Raw genomic sequence first — 25,320 nt, forward strand, 5'->3', positions numbered from 1 at the left:
CAGGTGCTGGAAAGCCAAGCGGTTACTACGTGCACCCCATGTACGCAGGAGTCTATAGCCGTCGTCACAGCGACCATAGGTTCTGCCCTTTCCTGCATGTCGTCCCCCACTCTCTCCTCCCAGCATTTTCTGTCTCTCTTCTTCTGTCTAATAAAGGCAAAAATAGCCCGAAATATATTTTTAGAAACCGACGGTCCGCACTAGAATTGACTCACAATAAGTGTTAAACTAATTATTTTATATACTAGCCTTCTGAGTACATTTATCAATTCAAATGGGTGCAACCCACGGAGGATTTTCATGCCAGCTCAGTGATTGTTGTCTTGTCTCCAAACTTGGTCATCACTGATTATTATTTCCCTCAGGGATTAATAAAGCATTTCACAATTATAACCCCTCAGAAGTAGAATAAGGCCCAAAATGACTATTTTAATCCTGTAGCACCATGTCAATGCATTTAGCTCTTACTATTAGTAAACACTTAAAGGAGGTTTAATCTTAATATTGTAGGAGCCAATTAAGTGTGCATACATGTGTATTGTGTGTATATGTTTCTTTACTTAATTTAGACATTAGATGGTGATCACAGATGGTGGGGGTTAATTGGTGAGGTGGTAAGATCAGGTGTTTATAATTGACAAATGAACAGGAAGTCTGTTGGCATAGGTGGTGGGTGGGAACATGGTTTGTACGGTATCTATTATAAGTAAAAGCATTTCTAAAAAATCAGATTTTTTTATAATTTAATGTTACAGTGAATTGCGTCTTTACTTTGGAACATCATTGGGACGGCTGTGGTTCAGTTGGTAGTCGGTCGCCTCAGCCGGAAGATCTAAGGTTAGATCCCCAGATCCTGGAGCCACATGTCCGATGTTTCCATAGGCGAGAGACTTAACCCCAAGTTGCTCCCGCTGCTTCATCTGCAGCGTGTGAATTTATACAAATGGATTAGTTACTGTAATACTGATGGACACTGTGTGACCTGTGTTGTAAAAGAGCTTTGAGTAGTCAGAAGACTGGAAAAGAACTATACAAGCTGAAGTCCATTTACCAAAGTTATTTCATTTTGGACATTTGTTTTGGATAAGCGTCAAGACCTACCCATAAAAAGTAGTCACTATATTTATTATATTAATTGCTTGATCTATTGAGCTCTTGTTTTTTTTTTTTTATCTATTTAGTGATGACAAATTCTATCTTAAATTGGTAAATATTTTATATATGTAAGAAAGATACCATTAACCATAAAGTACTGAAAACCATTGCAGGCATGTCATTAAAAAAAAATAAAAAGGTAGTGTGTACCTGTTAATCATCCTGACTGACTTATTCTCCGACACTGATACTTCACAGACATGAAGAAGCTGCACATCACTTCATCTTTAAATCAACACTTGTTAACACAGCTAATGAGTTTTACACCTCAATCATCTTTTGCTCAGTGATCCACATCTAATGATCTCAGAGTGACTTTGTGGTGTTGTTGATTAAATCTGAACTCTACTGAAGTTCAAGGTAATCTGTCCCTGTCTGTGTCTGGACCTGCAGGAAATCCATCACCAACACAAATCAATCAATGCCTGAGAAGAACAAAGAGGACATGCAGCATTTACCAGTCGTATTTATTCCAATCTCATAACGTGACATTTCTCCGACAGCAACAACGATGAAGGACATTTTCCACATTCTGCATTCAATCGATTTCAAATGTCAGCGGAATGAAGCGACACTGATTTATTATGAGACAAATTAGTGATCATTTATTCTATGAATGAAGTATTAATTTACTAAATTAAACCTGGGGACACACATGACAGATAACGGCTTGTTATTTGAAAAAAGATTAATGACACAGCTACAACTCATGGCCGACAAATCAAGGAGAGAACTGAGGCTTTCACTCACACAGACGGACGAAGACACTGTTCAGATTAGATCAGAAGATCAGCCAACACAGGACACACTGCGCACACTGTGCCTAAATCATTTAAGAGCAGGATTTGTGCTTCATTTTTCTTTCCCAGCTAATGTGGAAGCAGAAAATGAACCTGCAGGGGTTTTAAAGGCAAAGTGCTGGGGGGGGGGTTGTAATCAACATGGCTACAGTGAAATGAGACAAACAGAGACACGGTGGAAGTATTTCATGATCAGGACACAGGTTTGATACAGAAAGTAAACAGGTTTAGTCACTTCACCTGAGCTGTATGGTACTGGCAGAAAGCTAAAACCATCAAAAGTTCTTCCCTTTTATTTTTATTTGTGGTGGGAATGAGATAATGACGGAGACACTACGATTACTTTCTCATCTTCTTTCTTTTAAGCTTTACTGCACGAGAGGATCTTCTTCCATATTCAAGCAATTTCCAAAGTGAATGATCTTACAGGATGCAATTATTGTGTAAAAAACAAGTGGCTCATTTAGTGGCTGAGTGTCAGCGGTCATCTCTCGTTATTGCAGGAGTGGGAAACCAACCTGGAAGTTTTTATCTTTTCACGCTAAGAGAGAAGAAAAGAGGAAAGAGTGGGGAGGCTTGGAGGAGACTTGTTGGCTGGATTCTGACTCACGACTCCTCCGCCATCACAACAAATCCTCTCTCCGCCTCAGTTCTCTCCCAGTTTGAGCCGTGCAAACTCGTTGGCCACATCTAGCGCGTCCTGCAGGGACTGTGTGTTCCTGCCCGTGGCCTGGGCCGACATGTCTTTGCCGCCTCCTTTGCCGTCCATCAGGGGGCAAATCTCCTGGACCCACTCGTTGGCCTTCAGACCGCGTTTGGACACTTCCTGAAGAGAGGAGGGGAGGTTAAAGACAAATCCAATACCATAAAGCCTGAGCACTGAACAACTTAAACGTCACAGTTTCTGGCGTGCGAGTCTGCTGTGATGCATAATGCAATCTAATAAAATAGGAAATTATACCAGATAAATTTAGTGTGGTTTTTTATGCACATTTATGCAATTCAAAAGTAACAATCCATTTTTTGGGAACTTTAAGACCATTTCTACTCACAAGACAACCCCCATACTACTTTTTAGAAATGGGACCGATTCAATCTTTTATCGGTATCGGGTCCGACATTGACGTAATTTACATATCGGACTGACAGCGATGATCCTCGTCACCGATCAAGAAAGATCATTGGGCACTTTAAACATTCTGAGCTCGCACAGTCTCTCTTTGAAGACGTTCAGACTGAACTGTAAGAAGTGTCCACAAATCGTCTCCATGACGACATTCAGATGAGATGGAGCAGCTCCTTCTAGATGTTAGAAAGTACAACTCTTACAATTCAGTTTGAAAGATTTAATTTGAAAAACCTGACAGCTGTTGCTGCTTCCTGTTTGTATGTGAAGCCAGCACAATGCAATGCCAGGTTTACTACAGCTTTGTGGAGTCTTACACATAATACCAACAACAAAAACACTATTCATAGTTATAAAGATATTAGTTATTAGTTAAGTTATAAAGATATCGGACTCAGTATCGGTATCTGTACATATGTATCAGAATCGGATGGGAACTGAAAAAAAGTGGATTGCTGCATCTCTACTACTTTTACTACCTTTGGTTAGCCCTGACAGAAACTGTGACAACAACATGAAAAGAAAGTAGAGATATCGAGTAGCTGAAGTGAAGTAACACGTTTCTCTATAACTGTACAAACAGATTGATGAACTGTAAATAACCTGGCTGTATTTGCGGTCACAAAAGTGCATGTCTCAGCATTTTATACTGGTATATTAGCCATGGGTTTAAAGGAGAAAAAGCTCCTTTAAGTGTGCAAATCCATCTTTGTATAGATTAGGAACAATGTGACTGAACGAGCGGGTGTGTTACCTCTGGGACTTGACACAGGCAGATGATCTTGCCGGCCTCTGGGTCGATGGTGAAGAGCATCGCGGCGGTCTGAGGGGACTGAGTCTTCAGCAGCTTCAGCGAATCATTCAAAGCCTGAGAGGAGGAAGGAGAGAAAAAGTTGAATCATTATTGCAAAGTGTGAAAAAAAAGGATGTGAGAAAAAAAAAAGTCTCCTTATCAGCACTATTGATGTCTCAAGGTCAGAAATAATGGGCCACAGAGCTGATTTGGTCCCGTGACGATTACACAATGAGATAAGCTATGAGTCTGTCGGAGAACTGTGCACTAATGCAGAGCAACTGAATTTTAATTCTGTTTGCAGTTTTATTTTGGTACAGCATGCTGATGAAGTGGTGGGGGTGATTTAAATCATGTTCTCTTGTATGTTTTTGCAGGGTCCAGGTTTGTCCCGATGCCGGAATTTTAAACTTCAATATGATGCTACTTAAAGTCTCATGGTATCTATACATGATTTGATACAACAGCAACAAAAATAGAAGTCATAGGCACCCAATGTTGGGTAATTTCTTTGTTTTCAAAGATCAAAAAATGACTGAAAGATTGTTTTATTGCAAACACATGGTATCTAAAAATATCAAATAAGCCCGCTTTGTTGCTGATGACTTAAGACAGATTCTGATGAATGGTTCTTTTTGTGATTCCTGTATTTATGTTCATTGTTAAGTGTTTTATGTCTGAAACCCTGTAATTGTGCTGCTGCCTGTCTTGGCCAGGACGCTCTTGTAAAAGAGATTTTTAATCTCAATGAGACTTTTTCCTGGTTAAATACAGGTTAAATAAAATAAAATAAATAAAAAGAAAATTGACATAGCTTAAAAGGCTTTCCGATTGCAGAATTTCGGCCTCTCACCTTGGCCGACGCTCCGCTCTCCAGCACCATGACGAGCAGCGGTTGGTTGGGGCTGCTCGCGATCACCTCCTTGGTCTTCTCCAGGACCCTCTTCTGGATGTCAGCCTTGTAGCTGCGGTCCAGGTCATCCATGATCTTCTTCAGGCCCTTCAGAGTTTCCCTCATCTCGTCCTTCCTCCACTGAGAGATCACTGCTGTGCCTATCATCTGCAGAGAGGACGGACGCGGTGATGCCACAGCTGAGGCTTTTGGGAGATGTTGGGACGTTGTGTCTTTGTTGGTCTTACCTCTGTCATGTCTGCGATCTCCTTCTGGATGTCCTTGTTTGGGGCCTTCTGCTGCTTCACCTTGACTCCCAGGGAGGACAGAGACTGTTGTAGGGAATCAGCTTTTCTCTGAGCCTGAGGGATGCGAGACACGAGAGGCGTGAGACAAGGGCAAACAGAGAAATGTTGAAACAAAAGAGCACAGCATGGGGAGCAATAAGGACAAAAAAAAGAGAGAGAGAGAGAAAGAGGAGGATCAAACGACAATTGTTTTCTAAAAATAGTGCAGATTAATGTGTCCTCGGGCCTGCAGAGAGGGGAGAATGCGAAATGATTCTTTCTTTCTCCAAGTTCAACAAGTCAAACACAAGCTTCATTAAAGTGTCGGGCTGCTATTTCTCACTGCCGACCCAAAAAGGACACAAAGCCTCTCTCAGTCTGAGCACATTGTAATTTGAGACTCTTATTTTTTTCATCAAGAGTTGCAAGAAAAAGTCTGTGACTCTTTGACCACCATCAACATGCAATCTCTAAATTCAGTTTCAGCAGAAACTGTAGGAATAATAAATCCATGTGCTTTATTTAAATGCTTTATTTGTGTTAGAAGTGAAGGTAGATTTGTGAATACGAGCATGCTTCAGGCTAAGTGTGTGTGTGTGTGTGTGTGTCCTGACCTTCTGGGCCTCTGCTCCTGTCACAGCAACAATACGACGGATGCCCTTGGCGATGGCCTCCTCCGAGACAATGACAAACGGTGCTGCGTGACCCGAGTTCCGCAGATGGCTGCAGATAAGAGAAACAACAGCACGTTACCAACAGGCTTACACAACTGTGGGAGGAGAGGGAGAGCGGCGAGGAGCAGGAGGAACACGAGCAGGGGGAGAAAAACATTACAGGACATCGGCAGCAGAAACAAGGGGATGTTGGAAGTGGCTGCAGAGTTCAAGAACATCAAAGATGACTTCAGGAAGCCAGACAACCGTTCACTAAAATGGAATATGGGGGGAAAATAGGGTTGTTGCCATGCCAGTATTCGGCAAATGATGGGAAAGTTGTTGGTTTTAATTACAAAATAATAATGTAAATAAACTCCTGTGCACTGTTTAAATTACACAAATACATAGGCAATGTTTTTGCACCTAAAGGTCGCCAATGTTTTGAGCAATTTAGACAGCGATCTCTCCTTTTCTCTAGCAGCTTTAAGTTAAAAAAAAGACTGAAGATCTGTAGTTTTTTTTAAAGCTTCAGCACTTTTACGAGGCTTTAGATGACGGAAATGACAGGTTGTAGCATTTTTAAACAAGTGGTCTTGAAAAGGATCAGTGTAATGACCATTGTGCCAACCAACCATATGAAACAATGTCTCCTCCAGAGATTAATTCAGAACCAGCTCTTACTAATGTACTTGAGCACCTGTGCATGTTATAAAAGAATTCATTTCAACCCCAAAAACTACTGAAAAGAGATGAGGAGTGTTGCTAAAATCTACATAAGAGAGAAAGTCTCGGCATTCAGGGTGAATATTAAAGCCAGGAGCAGACAATGTAGAAGTCGATGGAGCAAATCTAATCGCTGGATTGAGCTCTGCACAGCAACACAACTGTCGCACTGTTAAATCCACAAATCCAATTCATGAGTTGTGCTTTACACAACACCACCGGGGGCAGGTCTGACACCTTCCAAAACTGATGAATTCATGCAGTTGCAGATTTTTTTTTTCAACACTTGTTCTCTAGTTTGATTTAAGCACTTTTGCACACGAAACACACGCCTGAACATCGACAGTAATCACCAGCAACACTTTCCATTTCATGGTAAACATATAAGCCCTAAGAGGTTTCCATTTTCCATCCAGCCATGTGTTTTTTATTCTGTCGCTTTACTCATTTGTAAAAGTTTACACACAAACACACACATGTTATGATGACACACAGTCACAGGGCATGCAAGTCTTGAAGCTGTGAGGCTGACTCAGTGCAAGCGTGGCCGCAGCAAAGCACAACAGGAGTAAACGTCAACATAATAACGTTGAACACAAAGGCAGAGAGCAGAAACCAGAGAAGCAGGAGAAAATGATTTACAGCTTTTTAAACGTTCTTACAGAAAGTTTGTGAGTCTCGTCCGTAACATTGTGGATTACAATGCTTCATTCTTTAACCAGGAGTATGTTTCTCTCTCTGACAGTTCTGCAGTCAGCTTTATATTTTAGTACCAACACAGCAGGGTGAAGGTGACTGAGCTTTCGACTATATGAACTGTGTGCATGCTGTGTCTCATGTAAAATAGAAGAAAGCATCACACTCACGTTCCACCGCAAAACTCGATGGAGGTGAGAGAACCAGCAGCACTCTCCGGGTCCTTCAGCAGCTCCTCCACGGGGATACCAATAGACACAACTCGGACGGGGTCGGGGTAGGTCTCGTCAAACACGGCACGCAGACCCTGGATGGCTTTGGCTTCTGCGAGTGGGGCGTCCATGGCGTACACCTCCTGCAGGGAGCACAGTGTGGGGGGAGAGAGTCAGCTGATGAATATATTCAACTTTAACTGTTTAAACTTTTAACCAGGATTATTGAGAGTGTTTCAACCTTATTATCTCTTATGAGAGCACAGGCGATCTCCTCAGTCCGTCGGACCTCCCCAGTGCTCAGCGCACCTTTAGCTGTGAAGTCAAAGCGAAGACGGTCTGCAGCGACCAGGGAGCCTCTCTGGTCTGCCTCCCCTAAAACCCCCCGAAGGGCGAAGTTTAAGATGTGCGTGGCGGTGTGGTTGCTCATGATGGGCCTACGACGAGCCTTTTAAAAAAAGAATATGACAGATATTTGTCAGGGTTATACATCAGAGGGATTAAAACAAAAAGAGCTCCTAACCAGGATACGTCTATTTTTATATAAAGAAATGTATCTGACTGATAAAGAACTATATCCTATGAGATGGTAAACAGACATATCCTGCAGATGTTCTCACCTCATCAACACGTAAGGTAACGCGGTCTCCAACCTTCAGTGTGCCATAAACTGTCCCCACGTGGAGAACAAAACCGCCTCGGACCTGCGTGTTCTTCACTGTGAACTCTGTCCGCTGCAAAGACACAAAGAGAGGTGGAGACACAGCATGGTCAGACATTAACTGTTTAGAGAAAACAAAGATTTGAGACCTCGTTAGAAGACTTTCTTATACAGCGATCCACCAGAACATTATGACCACCTGCCTAATGTCGTGTAGGTCCCAGAGGTGGGAACATTTTTTTATTTATGTGAGATTCTTATCTTGCAAGATTGTAAATAGTTTTTTTTTTTTTGGGCTAATCAGTCACTCCCTGCTAAGCTAGCTCTTTAATTCAGTAGAATGCCAAATGGAGCAGCAAGAAATTCAGCCGGTCTCAGAGATGACTGGAGTCGATCCTGAAGTATGCACGAATTCAAAAATAGACTTTGAATCAGGAATCCAGAATCATTTTTGAATCGAAAAAAAATTCAAATCGTGACCCCAAGAATCAAAATCTAATTGAATCGCGAGACACCCAAAGGTTCCCAGCCCTCGTAGGTCCCCTTCTCTTTGCCCACAATCAGCCCTGACCCGACGTGGCACTGTGTGTTCCAACATCTTTCCATCAGAACCAGCATTCACTTTTCAGCAGTTTGAGCTCTTATAGCTCTTCTGTTGGGTCAGACCATAAGGGCCAATTTGCTCAACACATGTTTCGAAGCGCCCATGACCCCTCTTTGGACCACTTTCAGAGGGTACTGAGTACTGACCACCGCAGATCAGAAACACCCCACAAAGGCTGTAGAGTCAACGATGTTCTGACCCAGTCGTCAAAGTGGTTCACATTTTTCCTGCTTCAATCACATTAACTTTAAGGACAAAATGTTCACTTTCTGTACGTTGTTACTATAAAGAGATAATCAAGGTTATTCACTTCACCATTCAGTGGCCATTATGTCACGACTGAGTCGCGTCTGTATCTTGCATGTATTTTGTTTCAGCATTTGGAGATTAAATATACATTTTGTAGTTTTTTAAATGTCTTGAGAAACACTGTCAGACAGAAATAAAGAGACAGAACGGCTTCCTTCACATCGTCAGTAAAACTGACATTTAACAGAAAACAGCAGTTATTTGAGTCTTTTGTATTTCTGACGTTAAAATGATGTTTAAAGACAGATAGTCTTCTGCAAACTGTGAAATTAAAGTGTTTTCATGCCATTCATTCAGTAAGACAAAGTTGAAAACAGATCTTTTTTTAATCTATGTTCCTGTCAAAATGGTTCTTTTTCATTTGGCAGCCTTTGTTGTCTAACAGAAGGTCTTTCTGCCTGCAGGCTTTATTTCCACCTTCCATCAAACACAACCAGCCGTGTTTAAATTAATGTTGAACACCAGCTGAGTCATTGTGTGATTGTCTTGCCTGCATAATTGAAAGACACAATGTGATTTAATTAAAGCTTTGATACAAACCTGGATTTTTGTGTCTGCAAAGTGACGGCTGTGTACTGCAACACACCAGTTCAGAAAAATACCCTTAAAAGGCCTTGTGTCCACCTAGCGGTTTTTTTCTGAGGGTCTTTTTTCAATTGTTTTCAATGAGTAGAGAGCGGTTACAGCAGTAGACGGCCGCCTGGAGATAAAGCACAGCGCGGAGCTACACAGAATTGAAAATCTTTAAACTTTTCAAAAGGCGCTGTTGACATCACTGGCGCTCTTTTCCAAATGTATGATGTTCCCTGTATTTTTTGTCGCCAACGGAACTTGTCTTGTCCCCACTTCCTGTTTGCTCAGAAAACATAATGCAGCCGTTTAATTACATGCACAGAGATCTTAGCGGTTGCTTGCAGACACTCTTTGCACCTTGCAGCAGTCACAGTATAGAAACGTCACTTCCCCTCCCATTGGCTCGAGGTGAATTCTCCGGAGAATATCCTGCTGCGGAAAAAATACTAGGGGTCTGGCAGGATGATAACATTAGAATGTAAAAATGTGGCTGTTTGCGTTCACACATACAGCTCCTCCTGGAAATATTAGGAGTTTTTCAGGAGTTTACTTCAAGTTTGAAAGCCCTATAAGAGACAGGATGTGCAGCGCTTTTCTTCTCAGAACATAAACGTTTCATGCAAGCTCACCAGAGCGCACAGCCAGAACTTTTCTGACCGTAAAAAACACCATGTGGACGCGGTGCCTAAGGGCTTTTAATACCACAGAGCTTACAGGGAATGTATTAAAACATTGTGAATAAAATTATTGGAGCTCAGTACAAACCACAGACTCTCACACACATCTCTCTTTGTTTCACTTACATCGTCTGTGCTGTCGTCCTCTCGCAGCATGTAGCCCTCGTCAAATGTCTGTCCGCCCTGCTCTGCGTAAAAGGTCGTCTGGTCGAGCAGAACGCCACACTGTTGCCCCGTCGTCACCTCGTCACAGAAGGCGCGGTCACGGCGGAGGGCGAGGACTGTGGCGGTGGTCTGCTCGAAGGCTACACAAGAAGATAGGATCAGGGTTAGAGTGAAAAACGTCCCAGGAAAATACAGAAAATGAACTCATGTAGGAAGGAAAATCACTGACCATAGTTTCCGTTTTGGTCCGAGCTGTACTTGTATTTAGGAGAGTCGTCTGTGGCGGGAATCTTTTTGTTTCTCAGCTCTTCAATGGCGTAGATGTCCAACATGATGTGGTCCTCGTCTCCTGCACCCTTACCCTGGGATTTCAACTACACACAAACACACACACTGGGCTGTTATATACTGTAGGTACTAGGGGTGCATTATTAAATAATAATAATAATCAGTTACAAAAATTTTTTAATCGATAATGGTTTTGTAGTCCACATTTTTGTAAATATTTCTTGTTGCATTGTGGGTTCTAGGATAGGCCTAATTCAAAACAGAAAAAAAGGAGCACACTCAAACAGAAATAAAACTTCAGGTGCACGAGCGCAAAAAGAAAATAGACGACAAACAAAGCGATGATAAAGGCTCTGTGCTGAAACGCGTCCATTGTTGATGCGTACGCTGCTACCGTAACGAAAATATCCCTTTAATTTACCCCTTTATGAATTCACAATGAACAAAAAGTCCCAAACAAACGAAATATGCAATATGATCTACGAAAGTTCAGTTCAAATTGTCTTTTTAGTCCACAGAAAAAGAAGGACTTTCACTTCAGTGATTACCGCTTTACCCCGCCACACCAAAGACCGCTGTAATAACGGTCCTGAACAAAAGGCCTCGCTGAACAGGCCAGAATGGGAACTCTTGACTGTTGTCTAACTCTGTTTGTTTGTGTTATTCTCTGTTTTTCTGTGTATAAATGTTCTTTGGTGGGACTTGTCGGACAGTAACGGTGCTGTGAAAAAAGAATTTCCCCTCTGGGACAATAAAGTCTAAAGTCTATCCAGGACAGAGCAGCATAACTAGATGTTTTCCTATATTTTGGAACCCATGTCTGTTGAAGTAAGAAATTTCCTAATTTGAACGTTAATACAAAGTAGGCCTATTACTAACAATTATTAAAATCCTGAAGATTCAAATTAATCAATAGATACAGTCGGCATCGCATCATAGTTGGGGGCGGGGCATCCCGTGGGGGAAAAGACAAAAAACTACAAAACGATTACTCGAGTACTCGCTTTAACAATGGGAAGAGTAATCGATTACAGAAAATGTTGCATTTCTGCACCCCTAGTAGGTACAGATACAAAAAACACCTAAGATGACACTTACACAACCACACGAGCAGTACAGTGGACTCAAATAAACACTATTTATGAAATAAATAAAAAAAAGTTCAAAGCTGTGAAGTAAATGAAGGTTTAGTTATACATCAGGTGCATGGTCTCTGATTCTTACTTGCAGTGCAATACTGAAGAATGCTGACACAAGGTAAAATAATATCCCCGTGGGAGAGGACACAAAACAGTGCTTCCCCTCACGGAGCAGTGAAATCCTCATTTAAACAATCTGTAACATTAAGAAGTTTTCCTCCATCCCTCCTGTCATCACCTGTGCCGCCTTCTTCTCCTCCTCAAAAGCAGCCAGGTCCACCATCATGCCTTTCTCCTCTGCGATGAGGGACGTCAGGTCCAGAGGGAAGCCGTATGTGTCGTACAGCAGCCATGCTGTGTCACCTGGAAGCACAGACAGAACGAGACGACATGTTTGGGTTATATGTCTGAGAGGTTTCTGTCTGAAGCTACAATGCCAAAGAAACTCTTAAAGGTGGAGTCAGGAACATTGTTTGTCGCAGTTTGTAAACACAACATTCAAACTGGGCCACCAGGAGCTCACACTCACTGAAGTATGTGGTCTGTAAGTTTACTGCTTGTACCAACACTGCATGCTACAGCACACTAGCACAAGCTAATCGCTGGTGTGTGGTACCTGCCTGTCCAACAGAAAGCAGGCTAACTCTGCATTTGCACTTGAATTGCACATTTGCACACCTCCACTTTGCACTTTAATAACCATTCTGGTATGGGCTCTTGACTGATTTTATTGCGCTGTTTGGTATTTGGTTTTATATTTTGCTTTGTCTGATTTTTTTAAATGTGTTTTGGTTTATGTTGTCTTTGTGTTTCTTGTCTTCTGTGTGCTCCTGTTGCAACGCAAATTTCCCCTTGTGGGACAATAAAAAAATCTGAATCTGAAATCTGAATCCTCAGGTAAAAGCCAACACAAGGTTCACCCAAGCTGGGTATCGCCTCAGTAAGATTATATTTTCCTCTTCTTTGCCGCTACATCCACATCCATCGTATTCGCTAGTTTGAATAGCATCCAATCACTGTATTGTATCCACCCTTATACTCACCTGCGTGCCATCATTGGCTGGGGCAAACACACCAGCGCTCCACCAAGAAACGTCCAAAATCAACGAAAACAAAACGTAAAAAAATCCAGGCAGAGGACAGAGTCTCTGCAGACACAGTCACCACCACACATGTATCGAGGCCCAGAAGTGATGATTGAGTGGCTTTACTTTTAGGAAAAGTCTATATTCTATTTTATTTAGGAATAGGCTACTGACACTTCCTTTGAATGAAACTGTAATAATGTTATTTTTTACGTATTTTTTTTGATAAACCAGTCAAAAGTTAAATGTGAAAAACACAATATTTACAGTATTAGACGTTCATTAGTCTAATCTTTCAGCAGTCTAAATGTGATGACACTGTTTTATTGATTTGTATTTTGTCTTTGCAGCATTCCTGCTTTTTCTAGATGAGTGCTACCAGAAGAAGCTGCCACCCACTGGGACAGAGAGGAACATGATTTACAACCATTTAAAATAGATTTAAAAAAAAAAGGTTGGACATTTTGGATGTTAGTCAGATTGATGACTGAATAAAGAAATCCATAAAGGAGGGGGGATTTAATTAGGTTCAAACTATATAGGTAAGAAACGAATGAAGTTGTGCAAAGAGAAATTGTTGTAGGGAAAATAAAGAGTAAATAGTGCACATCACCTTTTATACATCATAAACATGCAATATGTTACAGCAGGTTCAATGTCAGTCAGAATGGCTTAAAGAACGTCAAGCTGTTAGACAAAAGGAGTCCTCTTTAAACAAACTGAAGCCTCAACGCATGAGACATTATCATCATCAAACTGTTCTGTCTCACCTGGGATGGTCTTGCAGTCTGCCAGGCTCATGATCTTCCTATCGAGGATACGGCGCCCCCTGCTGAGGGTTTTAAGGAACTGCGTCTCCTCCTCATTAATAACTTCCTTCACCATTTCTGGGTCTTTCTTCAACTCGGGGAACGCATCCCCCTGGAGAATGTGAATAAAAGAAGATGAGGATCAGAGAGAGCACGAGAGAGAGACAGAAGGGCAAAAAAAAATACAAGATGGAAGAGATGTGTTGAATAGTGATGGATCCTATATGCACCGTGCTGCAGTAAATATAGGAGGAAAGGGTATCTGCACACTTTTTGTGTTCAAGTTAATCCATTTTAAATGACAAAGTCAAGTCTAAACCCTTCTCTCTACACAGCAGAGGAATTAAAAACCGCCACATGTCTTAGCCAAAAGTGTGTTTTTTAATTTCGTTTTTTTGTAGCTTGATTGTTAAATAAATAACTGCACATAAACAGAAACAGGCCATGAAAACCATTTATGCAACCAACTACAACCAAGTGGCAAAAAACTAAATGATGTTGAGACAAACAAAAACAACAAACATGAGTGTGGGGTTGGTTAAATTTAGCAGAATGTCAGCATTCTGTACTATTCAACCGTTATTAAAGGATATGTACATAAGATATTGATTCCGTGATTAAAGCCATACATTCACAAGATTTAAGTCGTGATTTTTCGTCTTTAGTTTTTTCTGTAGAGCAGCAGCTGCCTGTACTAACATGAGAAACGTGGAGCATCTTGTGAAGTTATACTTTAGTAAAAGTTTCACAAATAAGGAAATACTTCCTTGTGTAGTCTGTAACATTGACAGAGTGTGAACTCTCTGTGGAATGAGCTGCTTTAAGGCCTCTAAATATCTGATTAGTTGTGTTGGGGCTTTACTTATGCAGATATGAAACTACACATTATTTAGGCACATCAGTATCACATTCTCATAAGTATCAGGACCCTGAAAAGATAAATAAACTGGGGCCTCTCTGAAGAAAGAACCACACTGACTGAGGAAAAGTCTCTTTTGTGGCAAAGGAAAAGGCTTTGAGGGTTCTCCTTTCATCATTTTCACAGGAGGATGGCTGCTCTTCTGATACAACCTTTCAGAATAATAATTTTAACATTTTTTTTCTTTTTAATCACACTACTAGTATTAGAGGAGTACTGGGGCAAAAAGAAGGGTATTGAAACATCTCTAAATTTAAATCGACTTGGAAATAATTTTATCCAAAACGACCTGAGTATGTATCTGGCACTTTAAGGTGAATAGTCTAAAACTGCAACAATCAGTCACCCTAAACAAAACTCACCAGGGAATCGACCACCACATCAACCAGAGAGGCGAAAAAGCCTTTCTGAGCCCCCAGCTTCTCATGGGAATAACGGACAGCACGACGCAGGATCCTCCTCAACACGTACCTTAAGACAGTGGAAACAAAAAATTACAAAACAAGGCAGAATAAAACATACCAGAAAAACATTGCATTCGGCATTCGGAGGCACGCTTTATAAAACCTCCTTTTATTTGGAAGATCTAACTTTTATACCAAACTCATCTACCGTGTTGAAAGCGCTAAAAAGAACAAAGACCAACTTTGTAAATACATTTCACTTAAAGGACAAGCAGCTGAATCGATGGGAAGCATTTCTGAATTCTTGAACTATAATCAGAAAAGTCAAAGTTGTCTACAGATACTACAGATGCTTTTTCAGCTCAGTAATTCCATCGTCTGAGGTCGTCTCACCCTCTTCCTGTGTTGTCTGGCCGGCCTCCATCTGAGAGGGCGATGGTGATGGTGCGGGCGTGGTCAGCCAGTACACGGTAAGCCATGTCAATACCGTCAGCATCCTCAGCACCTACTTTACCCGTGTAAGGTCGAGCACCTGTACCCTAAAACACACACAAGTTATATTAGAACTGAGAATTAGATATTATCTCAAATACAATCTGATCTACCTACATGGATTTGTGTCATAAATGTGTCAGACCAGATTTATAGATTACATTATAGTGAATGCTGTTATTATAAACTGAGTTCTTCCTTAAATTTTAGTTAGGTGTGAATTCATACTACACTAGCATGTGACCAAAATAACTGTTCAAAGCATACATCCATTACATGAGACCCTCTACACTATTGTTTAAATATCTGCCAGCTTTCTTACTAGTTTGCAATAACTAAATCACAGCTTGATACTTTACCCTTGGATCATATAACTTTCATGTGAGGTGTGTATTAAAGGTCCAATATGTAATATTTTTACTGAATTAAATCATAAAATGATCTTACTATCAGACATTAAGGAAACATGCTATGTTGAAGTGCTGGCTTCTCTGACAACAATGCAGCAGCCAGTATGTCCTCCTTCTAACTTTAGATTCTGCTCCTGAATGCTCTGGATTTTGACCAATTTGTTTGGACCAGAGAAGGTAGGCGCTTTTAAGGCACCCCCACGCCTTGGACGCACCTAGGTTTGTCAGGCAAACAGCAAACCAACAGGTGTTGCAGCGATGGAAGCGGGCAAGAGAAGTGGTTCAAATAGAAGTGATTGTACCCGACCTAAAAAGCCTCTGCATGTTTCTAATAAGCTCCACGAGCAGAAACGTGCTCAAACTAGGATCAATATTGGAGATGCTTTTGGAAAATGGAGAGAGGTTAGAACGCAGAAAGGTTTACAGACCCATGCAGAGCTGGATAAACACTGAAGCTTCAGATTCTAAAACATGGCAACCCGCATGCGCATTGACTCTAGGGAGTAGTGAGCGGGGGGAGATAGCTCACTGCAATGTTTTGAATCTGGACTGCAGTACCCATTTTAAACACTAGGGGTCCGTGTTACAGATTGGTCCTTTAAGTAGCTGATAGTTTATTGAACCAAAGATCTTCCTCAATTCTAATTTACTTTTCCCTCCTTAACAGGAGGATGTAGTTAATTATTGCTTTGCTCTATTTTCTGCTTTGTGTTTTCATTCTGTTACACAACAGGTGTTTTTTTCCTGTACCTTCTGAATGGCTTTGAAGTAAGGGATGAAGAGGTCAGTGTCGTAGTTCGACATCTTGTTCTGTAGCACGGACACCAGCCGCTCCAAACCCATCCCCGTGTCGATGCTCTTTTTAGGGAGGGGCTTCAGCTCCGTCTCTGATTCTCTAAAAAAAGGCAAGACAGGAAACAGAGACTGATTTAATGATTGATTTGTGTGTGAATGAACTTTTAACTAAAGAAGTTTTGTTCTGGCACAGCACACATGTTTCTTACTTTGTGCTTGAATTGTGTTTGAATTTCACAACAGGACTTTCATTCTGCAGTGGAGTTGATAAGTTCTCATACTGCTAAGATGAACAGCTATAACATCAAAACACTTGATAGCAAAAAAGCTGAACACGTCTGCACAGGTGACTGGGTGTTCAGGAAGGGAGTGCACAACACAAAAGAATAAAGGTGTGTACAGATTCTTTCACCCTTAATTTAGGATTAGAGAGGTGTTTAGATTTGTTGTTGTAAAGCCGGCTGTCGTTTGAACACTTTTTTAAAAATCAGTCAGGAAAGCCAACAAGTCGAGTCATTTTGTCTGTTTTTGCTGAAAGACTTGGCGGACAGTGATTCGGAGTTTGTGGTGACAGAAAGATGTTCAGCCCGTTTTGTGGAACTCATTTGAGGTAGATTACTCAGTTTTGGTTTCTGTGGACATTCTCTTGAACTTTTGAAGTATCCAGCATCGTTGAGGTCTGCAAATAACTCCATCCAGAACTGAGACCTATATAAATTAATAACATCTTATGTGTATATATATATATGATTAACATAAAAATTAGGGCTGGGCACGTTAACGCGTTATTTTCGCGTTAACTAATTGATTAATTATCGCCGACAATTATTTTATCTGGCAATAACGTCGTTTTTATTATTCATTTTCTTATTGTAAAAGTCTGTTGCTCACTGGCTTTTATTTTATAAAATTCCATCGTGAGCGAGCCTAGTATGTTGCTTACTGCTGCGCATGTCTGCTGCGGCGCTCACAGGAAACAGGAAACAGTCAGAAAAGAATTGGCGGATAATCAAGCATGGAGAAGGGTACGGAACTTTTACATGGCCATTTTCATTTTAAAGTTCTTCCAGACGGCGCAGTTGACAGAGCCAAAGTTATTTGTAACCACTGCGAAGTTGAATTTTCTTATCACCGGAGTACTTGATAAGTATTCCAAAATATGTTGCAGCCAGAAACTCAGGCGGACGCTGAAAGGTCGTTTCACTTGTCTTCACTTTATTTAAGCGTTTAACAAAGACCCAGTACCTTCATTCACTCTGCCTACAAGTCTCTTCAGCTGCTGAATAATAACTACAGCTTTCTTGCTAACTCCGGAGCATCACAAACTCAAACTGAACTCCTGCATGTCACTGTTTCTCACTCACAGACTCCACCTAGTGGTGTAGATTATGCAGCGCATTTAATTAATAACATGTCAACATCAACTGCTTGAATAATGTTGCAGTTCAGAAAAATACATTAACATGAGCAACTTTGAAGATGAATTCAAAAAGATTATAAACTAAAGAATTTCAAAATGACAAGTACAACAAACATTTGTTTGTGGGGTTCCCGATAACCAAACAATAAACATCAATGTTCTCAATTGACCTGTCACACTCTCCCCCACTTTAAAAATGGCGTCTCGTCATTTTCATTATACCTCTTAGCCCAAAACCGTTCTGGGCATTTTTTTTTATATAACAAACAGGATGACATTATGCCCTTGCAGTAGCAATAAGCTTTAGTTTTGTATTTATTTGCTTTGATTACATTGTTTAAGTTGAGAAGTACATTTACAATAAAAGTGCGCTATACACTACTTTTGAATTCATTATTGGATTTTGCGTATAACAATGCGATTAACGTGATTAAAACTTTTAATCGTTTCCCAGCCCTAATAAAAATTAATTAATTCATTAAAATTAAACTATCCGCCAAGTCTTTCTGCCAAAACAAACAAACAAACCCCTCACTCAATCACTTCCAGCATTTGGTGCATTCCCTTTCCGTCAAGAAACAGTAGTTTGTAAATATGTTAGGGACTCCCGTCTGACATACATAGTCTACCACTGTGAGGACCATATGTGAACAGACAGGTCAGGAGAATCTACACAGCAGTCCTCCTGAAATGATCTAGATATTTTCAGGAGTGTATGTGTGAAAACGACTTTAGAGAATCGAGATTAATCGTCCACATTCAGATGCTCTCATATCTTACCTGCTTGGTTAGGTTTGCATTCGCCCCCTTAGTGTTTTATTGTTTCTGCAGATGTCTGTTTGCACTGATAAATTAATTCAGTAGATAAATATACCATCCTGCTCATGTTATTTAAACATACTCTGATCAGAATGTGTTTCAGTCTGTTACCTATTGAACTGGATGAACACCAGGTTCCAGATTTCCAGCACGTTGGGATCGTCCATGTTCACCAGGTGAGAGGCGTCTCTCCCTCCGATGCGGTCGTAGTGGATCTCACTGCAGGGACCACAGGGACCGGTGTCTCCCATCTCCCAGAAGTTGTCCTTCATGCTGCCGGGCAGGATGCGAGCCTCATCCATCCTGAAAGAAACACACAAGCCTTAGTCAGACGCCTTCAATAGGTGTGTGAATTTTACATATTAAGACAGCAGAGTCGTAAAAAGAGAGGGATCACAGAAAATCTGATTTTAAGTCAATTTAAGGCTTTTTTAAAAAATCTATAAATTTTGTCTAGCTTCTGTTTCAAAGCCAAAGGGGAAACTTCTATATGTTTTGGGACTTGACAAGAAACAAAGAGATGTGATTTAAAATAGTAGGTGGAGAAATGAAGACAGAGATAGATAGATATTTAATTGATCCTGAGGGAAATTCAAAGCGAGGTGACAGCAAGAGAGATAAACATCTAGGCTGTTGTTGCAGGCAGAGTGGTGGCTCAGTGGGACTTCAGCTGAATGGGAAATGCAGTTCCTCCAGGAGGTGATCACACACAACATTATGCAATAACTTTAAACAGATGTTTATTAGAGACAGTAGCAGTTATTTTGGGAGTAATGCAGAGATGTAGTGCAAATTCTGTAAAGGATTTATAGAGGATTTCACAGGAACTATCAGGAGAGAATGCAGGGGATTAGTTTCTTTAAGATGCCCTGAAAGAAATGTACTAACTTGACATGTTCAACAAAGCATCTCTTTCCTAAGACAGACTCACCCTAGATCAATCCAGATCTGTTTGCACTCCAGGTCGGGCTCCAGGCCTGCCTCAGTGCTACCCCCAAAATAGGTGACATACAGACGCTCGATGGGAATGCCAAACTCCTTGGTCAGAAGCTCCAAGGCCATCTCACAGGCCAGGTGCTGCAGAGAGGGGGGGCACGATGCAAAATGTGGAAAGAGGAAGAATAAGAGAAAAAAATCAATACAGAGATGTAAAAATGACAAGAAGGAGAGCTCACATGGGGCTTAAAGATGTGCAGACAAAATGTGTGGAGAAAAAGTTACTGCTGTATTTTAAGTTATTGTCTAAATAAAATATAGTTTCCTAATATTTTGTCCACATTTAATCAGTGACGTTTCAAGAAAGGATGTTGAAACACACAAAAACAAAACACAGCAATCACCTGTGCCTGAGCTTCCTATGTACTAAAAAATGTAAGTCTTAGCTGTAAGCATCGGCCTCAGAATGTCATAAGAATAACAGTTCAATACCTTGAAGTAGTCCCCAAAGGACCAGGACCCCAGCATCTCAAAGAAGGTGTGGTGGTAGACATCTTTACCCACGTCGTCCAGGTCGTTGTGTTTGCCTCCTGCTCTGATGCACTTCTGGGTGTTTGCGGCACGACGCAGCTTGGCCATGGGATGGGACGGATCGATGGTGTTGAGGAAGATGGGCTTGAACTAAGAGAAAGAAGCAGAAACAGCAAATTAGAAAATGAGTTGGTGGTACGTGTTAAAGAGCCGGCCTATAGAAGAGAGAGGCACAGGAAGACATGGAGACACGTGGTAGGTGTACCTGGTTCATGCCAGCGTTGGCAAAGAGCAGCGTGGGGTCGTCCAGTGGGATGGTGGCCGAGGAGTGGACATAGTGGTGCTCATAGCGACGGAAGAAGTCGATGAACTTCTGACGAATTTGGGCTGCACTCATAGAGGAGTCCATTCTGAACCAACTCACTGAAGAAAAAACAAAATGATATTGTAAATATCAAGCCGGTTTGAAGAGGCAGCTCCTAAGGGTGTCCGTTTTTTTAAATCAAACTCAACACCCAGTTAAATAATTATGGGTCACTGACTGTGCTACAAAGTGACACCATGACCATTTTTGTTTATTAAATGTGCAGCTAAAAACATATGCAAAGGCCCTTTACCTTCAATTTTAACATCAACTGAGACGGAGCTGACTGGGCTTTGAGTTAAAGGTTTGCAGAACAAAGACGACAGAGCTTAAAGACTCAGTAGCTTTGTCTAACCAGTCATCACACAACAGCTGTTTCTCGCTGCTCTGACATTTTCAACAAACTACACGTTTGACGGCATCCTGAAAATAGCAGAAGATACATTTATATGGTTATGTATGCACACACATATTTTTTTGTATATGTGATCTGTCTCCTGGCTTTTTCCAACAGGCTTAGCAGAGACACAATAAACTGCCAGTCCAACATTATCGTGAAGATGTTTTCAGTTTTAAACTGGGAGAGACTGTTGTTAAAGAGATTTGGTCTTAAAGCACCATAAGGCAATTAAACTAGTTACAACCAGTAAAACCTGTTAGACCCATCCAGCAAGTCAGGCTTTAGCCTCAAGGTCTGTTTGGCTTTTAATTGCTCCCTGTGAGTGGACACACATCCAACCAAACGAGACAACAGTTCACACTATGGGAACTTTTGTTTGTATTATCACTAGAATACAAAAAATTTAACATGTTAGCTAAATGCAAATGTTATACTTCTTGTGAGGTAAGGAATTGAGCATATATATCGTAAGTAGTTACACATTCATAATAACTGTGACAACTGTTGACTTAGCTCCCCCTTCATGTTTTGTGTTTGGTCATACAGTGGGCAAAGCTGTTGATAAATAAGCTGCTGTAGATTTCTATTCACAGAAGCAGTTTCTTACAATATATTGTTACATAATGAAACGACGTATTCACATTTTTGTTTCATCAATATTGACTGATACAACTGCATTTTTTTTTGCAACCTCAGGTTTGTTTTTGTATTCCACAAACTAATATTCCAACACGGTTATTTGATATCTCAGTGGAGTGTTCAGAAAATGTATTTTAAACATTTCACTTTAACACTAAATGCACATTAGCTTTTTTGCACTCAAACACCCAAAAGATATTAAAGACATATGTGGCTTGCTGCCTTTGGTCAGCAAACCACAAGAGAGAAGCTTGAAACAGGAACATTTTGGTTTCATGAATGAATGCATTACAGTGTTTCCCCTAGGTTTACAGCTTTCGGGGGGTGGCAGACGGACGCCGACACAAACACTTGAAGGAAATGACTTCTTTCCCTGATTTCCGACTCTATCCACTATCCTATCTCTACAATAAAGGCACAAAAAGCCCAAAAATAAATCTAAAAAGATATACAGTGGGTCCGGAAAGTATTCAGACCCCTTTACATTTTTCACTCTTTGTTTCATTGCAGCCATTTGCTAAAATCAAAAAAGTTTATTTTATTTCTCATTAATGTACACTCAGCACCCCATTTTGACAGAAAAAAAACAGAAATGTAGAAATTTTTGCAAATTTATTAAAAAAGAAAAACTGAAATATCACATGGTCATAAGTATTCAGACCCTTTGCTGTGACACTCATATTTAACTCACATGCTGTCCATTTCTTCTGATCCTCCTTGAGATGGTTCTGCTCCTTCATTGGAGTCCAGCTGTGTTTAATTAAACTGATTGGACTTGATTAGGAAAGGCACACACCTGTCTATATAAGACCTTACAGCTCACAGTGCATGTCAGAGCAAATGAGAATCATGAGGTCGAAGGAACTGCCCAAGGAGCTCAGAGACAGAATTGTGGCAAGGCACAGATCTGGCCAAGGTTACAAAAGAATTTCTGCAGCACTCAAGGTTCCTAAGAGCACAGTGGCCTCCATAATCCTTAAATGGAAGAAGTTTGGGACGACCAGAACTCTTCCTAGACCTGGCCGTCCAGCCAAACTGAGCAATCGTGGGAGAAGAGCTTTGGTGAGAGAGGTAAAGAAGAACCCAAAGATCACTGTGGCTGAGCTCCAGAGATGCAGTAGGGAGATGGGAGAAAGTTCCACAAAGTCAACTATCACTGCAGCCCTCCACCAGTCGGGGCTTTATGGCAGAGTGGCCCGACGGAAGCCTCTCCTCAGTGCAAGACATATGAAAGCCCGCATAGAGTTTGCCAAAAAAACACATGAAGGACTCCCAGACTATGAGAAAGAAGATTCTCTGGTCTGATGAGACCAAGACTGAACTTTTTGGCTTTAATTCTAAGCGGTATGTGTGGAGAAAACCAGGCACTGCTCATCACCAATACAATCCCAACAGTGAAACATGGTGGTGGCAGCATCATGCTATGGGGGTGTTTTTCAGCTGCAGGGACAGGACAACTGGTTGCAATTGAAGGAAAGATGAATGCGGCCAAGTACAGAGATATCCTGGAAGAAAACCTCTTCCAGAGTGCTCAGGACCTCAGACTGGGCCGAAGGTTCACCTTCCAACAAGACAATGACCCTAAGCACACAGCTAAAATAACAAAGGAGTGGCTTCGGAACAACCCTGTGACCATTCTTGACTGGCCCAGCCAGAGCCCTGACCTAAACCCAATTGAGCATCTCTGGAGAGACCTGAAAATGGCTGTCCACCAACTTGTCAAATTTGCAATAAGCAATATTTAAAATTTTAAAAACTTGCAGCTTCTGCACGCATTGTGTTATGCATTTAAGAAGTAGAAATCATGTCCATAAAAAGCTAGCAAAGTGGTAATACATTTATTTTTTACGTTGATGCAAGCATTGAAGTTTGCTTCTTCCTCAATATAATTCCAATACTTCGTGAAAGTGTCTGTAAAGTGAAATGCTTCTTCTGTGGCTTCTTCTATTGTCTTTGTGTGTCACAGGACATGAGTGTGCTGGATGAGCCAACCTCACTGTGGTGCTTACTGAAAGATGCAGAATTCAACTTTAACCTCTTTTCATAACCAATTAAGTTATATTGAACTCTTGTGCTAGCTCATTTCAATTTATGTTTGCTCAAACTTATTTGCCAATAAGTACAAAGATTCAACCACCACGAATCATGACCCTTGTTTTCTGAATTAGCAATTGCACTAAAGAAACTGAAACAGTGTAGCATTTCATTATAAGGACTTGTGTCAAGCCCCACATCTACAGTGTCATAAAGCACAGTATTTGGTCTATAATTAAAAGGCAGCAGAATTGAATTCCCTTGAGGGGATTTCATTTGCAAACTAGCTGCCAGAGGAAACCACACAGCTGGTGCCTTCAGCTCTCTGGGGCCAGAAAGTGGACGGTAAACAGCCACCGCCCCCATCCTGACTACCAAAACACAGTGTTGGCAACCAAAGAAAGTAGCAACATCGGGGCGATGGGATGGAAATTGTGTCCTCTGCAAAAGTATATTATGGAGAAGCAACTTGCAATAACAAGGGTGACAGATAAGACATTGTTAGGGAGACAGAAACAGTATCATCAGAGCCTCTGACAACATGAGGTTACAGTAAATCACTTTGTGTTAAGAGAAGGTGGATGGGAAACATATCAATGTCCACAAACTCAAACTCCAGAGGAGCTTCATTTTATTTTGTCTTCACAACTTAGCTTTATCTACCTCAGTGGGTGTCTTTTGGTGCCTACAAATAGATACAGATATAATGAGACATGTCCAGAAGTCTAACATAGTCCAATAGGTTTATTTAACTTTCTCATGCCTCAGACCACTTTGACACCTCTGCAGTGTCAACAAGCTCTCAGGGGATTGTGCCCTGAAACGTTTCAAGGCAAACTAGACAAAACAAAGTGGTTGTAAAAACAGGTTTGCAGCATTACTGGATCATCAGCTGATTGTAAACTGCTCACAAGTTAGCTTGACAAGCCGACGTTAGCAGGCTAGATGTTAGCCCAGACAAGCCACTTCTAACTGGGACACATTTCAAAGCACAACTGGGACTGGAATACAATTTTTCTGAATGGTACAGTAATCTTTCTCTGTTTAAATAGCTCCTCAGAAAGCGTTAATACTCACAGAAGTTTTTATTCTCGTAGAATGACTCAGTTGCTGCTCCCAAACACACAGCTTTAGTCCACGCTGCTCGAACGGAAGGAAAGTAGAGGGTGAGTGGACACGCCTATGTCGGCCGCCCATTGGTCCGCGGCGCCGGCAAGATCCGTTGATCTAAATTTCTATTGGACGAGCCCGCTGTCAATCTTAGACGAGCCCGCCACACCAGTGGTTCGAACAAAACCGGCTTGGCTGATGCAATGGAAAAGACACAGGTGTCAATATAAATCTATATTGTGTGTAATGTAAAGTTTCATTAGGAGTTGTAAAAAAGAAAAATGATGAGCACATGTTCTTAAAAATATATATTATTAAAATTGAATTTCTAATCGTTCAACAAATACGCGTTGGTGTTTGAGGTCTGGCTTTTTTCATAATGTCATGTATCAACGAT

At 41.1% G+C, this 25,320-nt stretch overlaps 1 protein-coding gene and 1 long non-coding RNA gene across 5 annotated transcripts; both read right to left on the minus strand.

The window, feature by feature from the left end:
- Positions 1 to 1,603: 1,603 nt before the first annotated feature.
- On the minus strand, positions 1,604 to 25,033 carry aars1 (alanyl-tRNA synthetase 1). 4 transcript variants are annotated; one of them, XM_061036949.1, is made up of 21 exons: positions 24,891 to 25,033; positions 20,642 to 20,799; positions 20,338 to 20,526; positions 19,841 to 19,986; positions 19,021 to 19,212; positions 16,626 to 16,770; positions 15,367 to 15,512; positions 14,932 to 15,040; positions 13,612 to 13,762; positions 11,995 to 12,119; positions 10,559 to 10,703; positions 10,291 to 10,469; positions 7,961 to 8,122; positions 7,582 to 7,788; positions 7,299 to 7,483; positions 5,668 to 5,776; positions 5,015 to 5,128; positions 4,728 to 4,934; positions 3,836 to 3,949; positions 2,105 to 2,781; positions 1,604 to 2,073 (listed from the first exon to the last, which is right to left on the minus strand). In XM_061036949.1, the coding sequence occupies exons 2-20, from the start codon at positions 20,783 to 20,785 to the stop codon at positions 2,602 to 2,604; spliced, it is 2,949 nt and encodes a 982-aa protein (XP_060892932.1). In that variant the 5' UTR covers positions 20,786 to 20,799; positions 24,891 to 25,033; the 3' UTR covers positions 1,604 to 2,073; positions 2,105 to 2,601. The 4 variants fall into 4 exon arrangements, with proteins under 4 accessions (XP_060892932.1, XP_060892930.1, XP_060892931.1 ...); XM_061036947.1 differs by lacking the exon at positions 24,891 to 25,033 and adding an exon at positions 22,471 to 22,990; XM_061036948.1 differs by lacking the exon at positions 24,891 to 25,033 and adding an exon at positions 22,471 to 22,985 and having other exon boundaries at positions 7,961 to 8,074.
- On the minus strand, positions 17,866 to 18,291 carry LOC132973618 (uncharacterized). Its single transcript, XR_009673029.1, has 2 exons — positions 18,128 to 18,291; positions 17,866 to 18,097 (listed from the first exon to the last, which is right to left on the minus strand). It is a non-coding gene; the product is annotated as an uncharacterized LOC132973618 (long non-coding RNA).
- Positions 25,034 to 25,320: the final 287 nt, after the last annotated feature.

Source organism: Labrus mixtus, chromosome 4 (genome assembly GCF_963584025.1).
Source record: "Labrus mixtus chromosome 4, fLabMix1.1, whole genome shotgun sequence".
In the NCBI taxonomy this organism is placed as follows: Eukaryota; Metazoa; Chordata; class Actinopteri; order Labriformes; family Labridae; genus Labrus; species Labrus mixtus.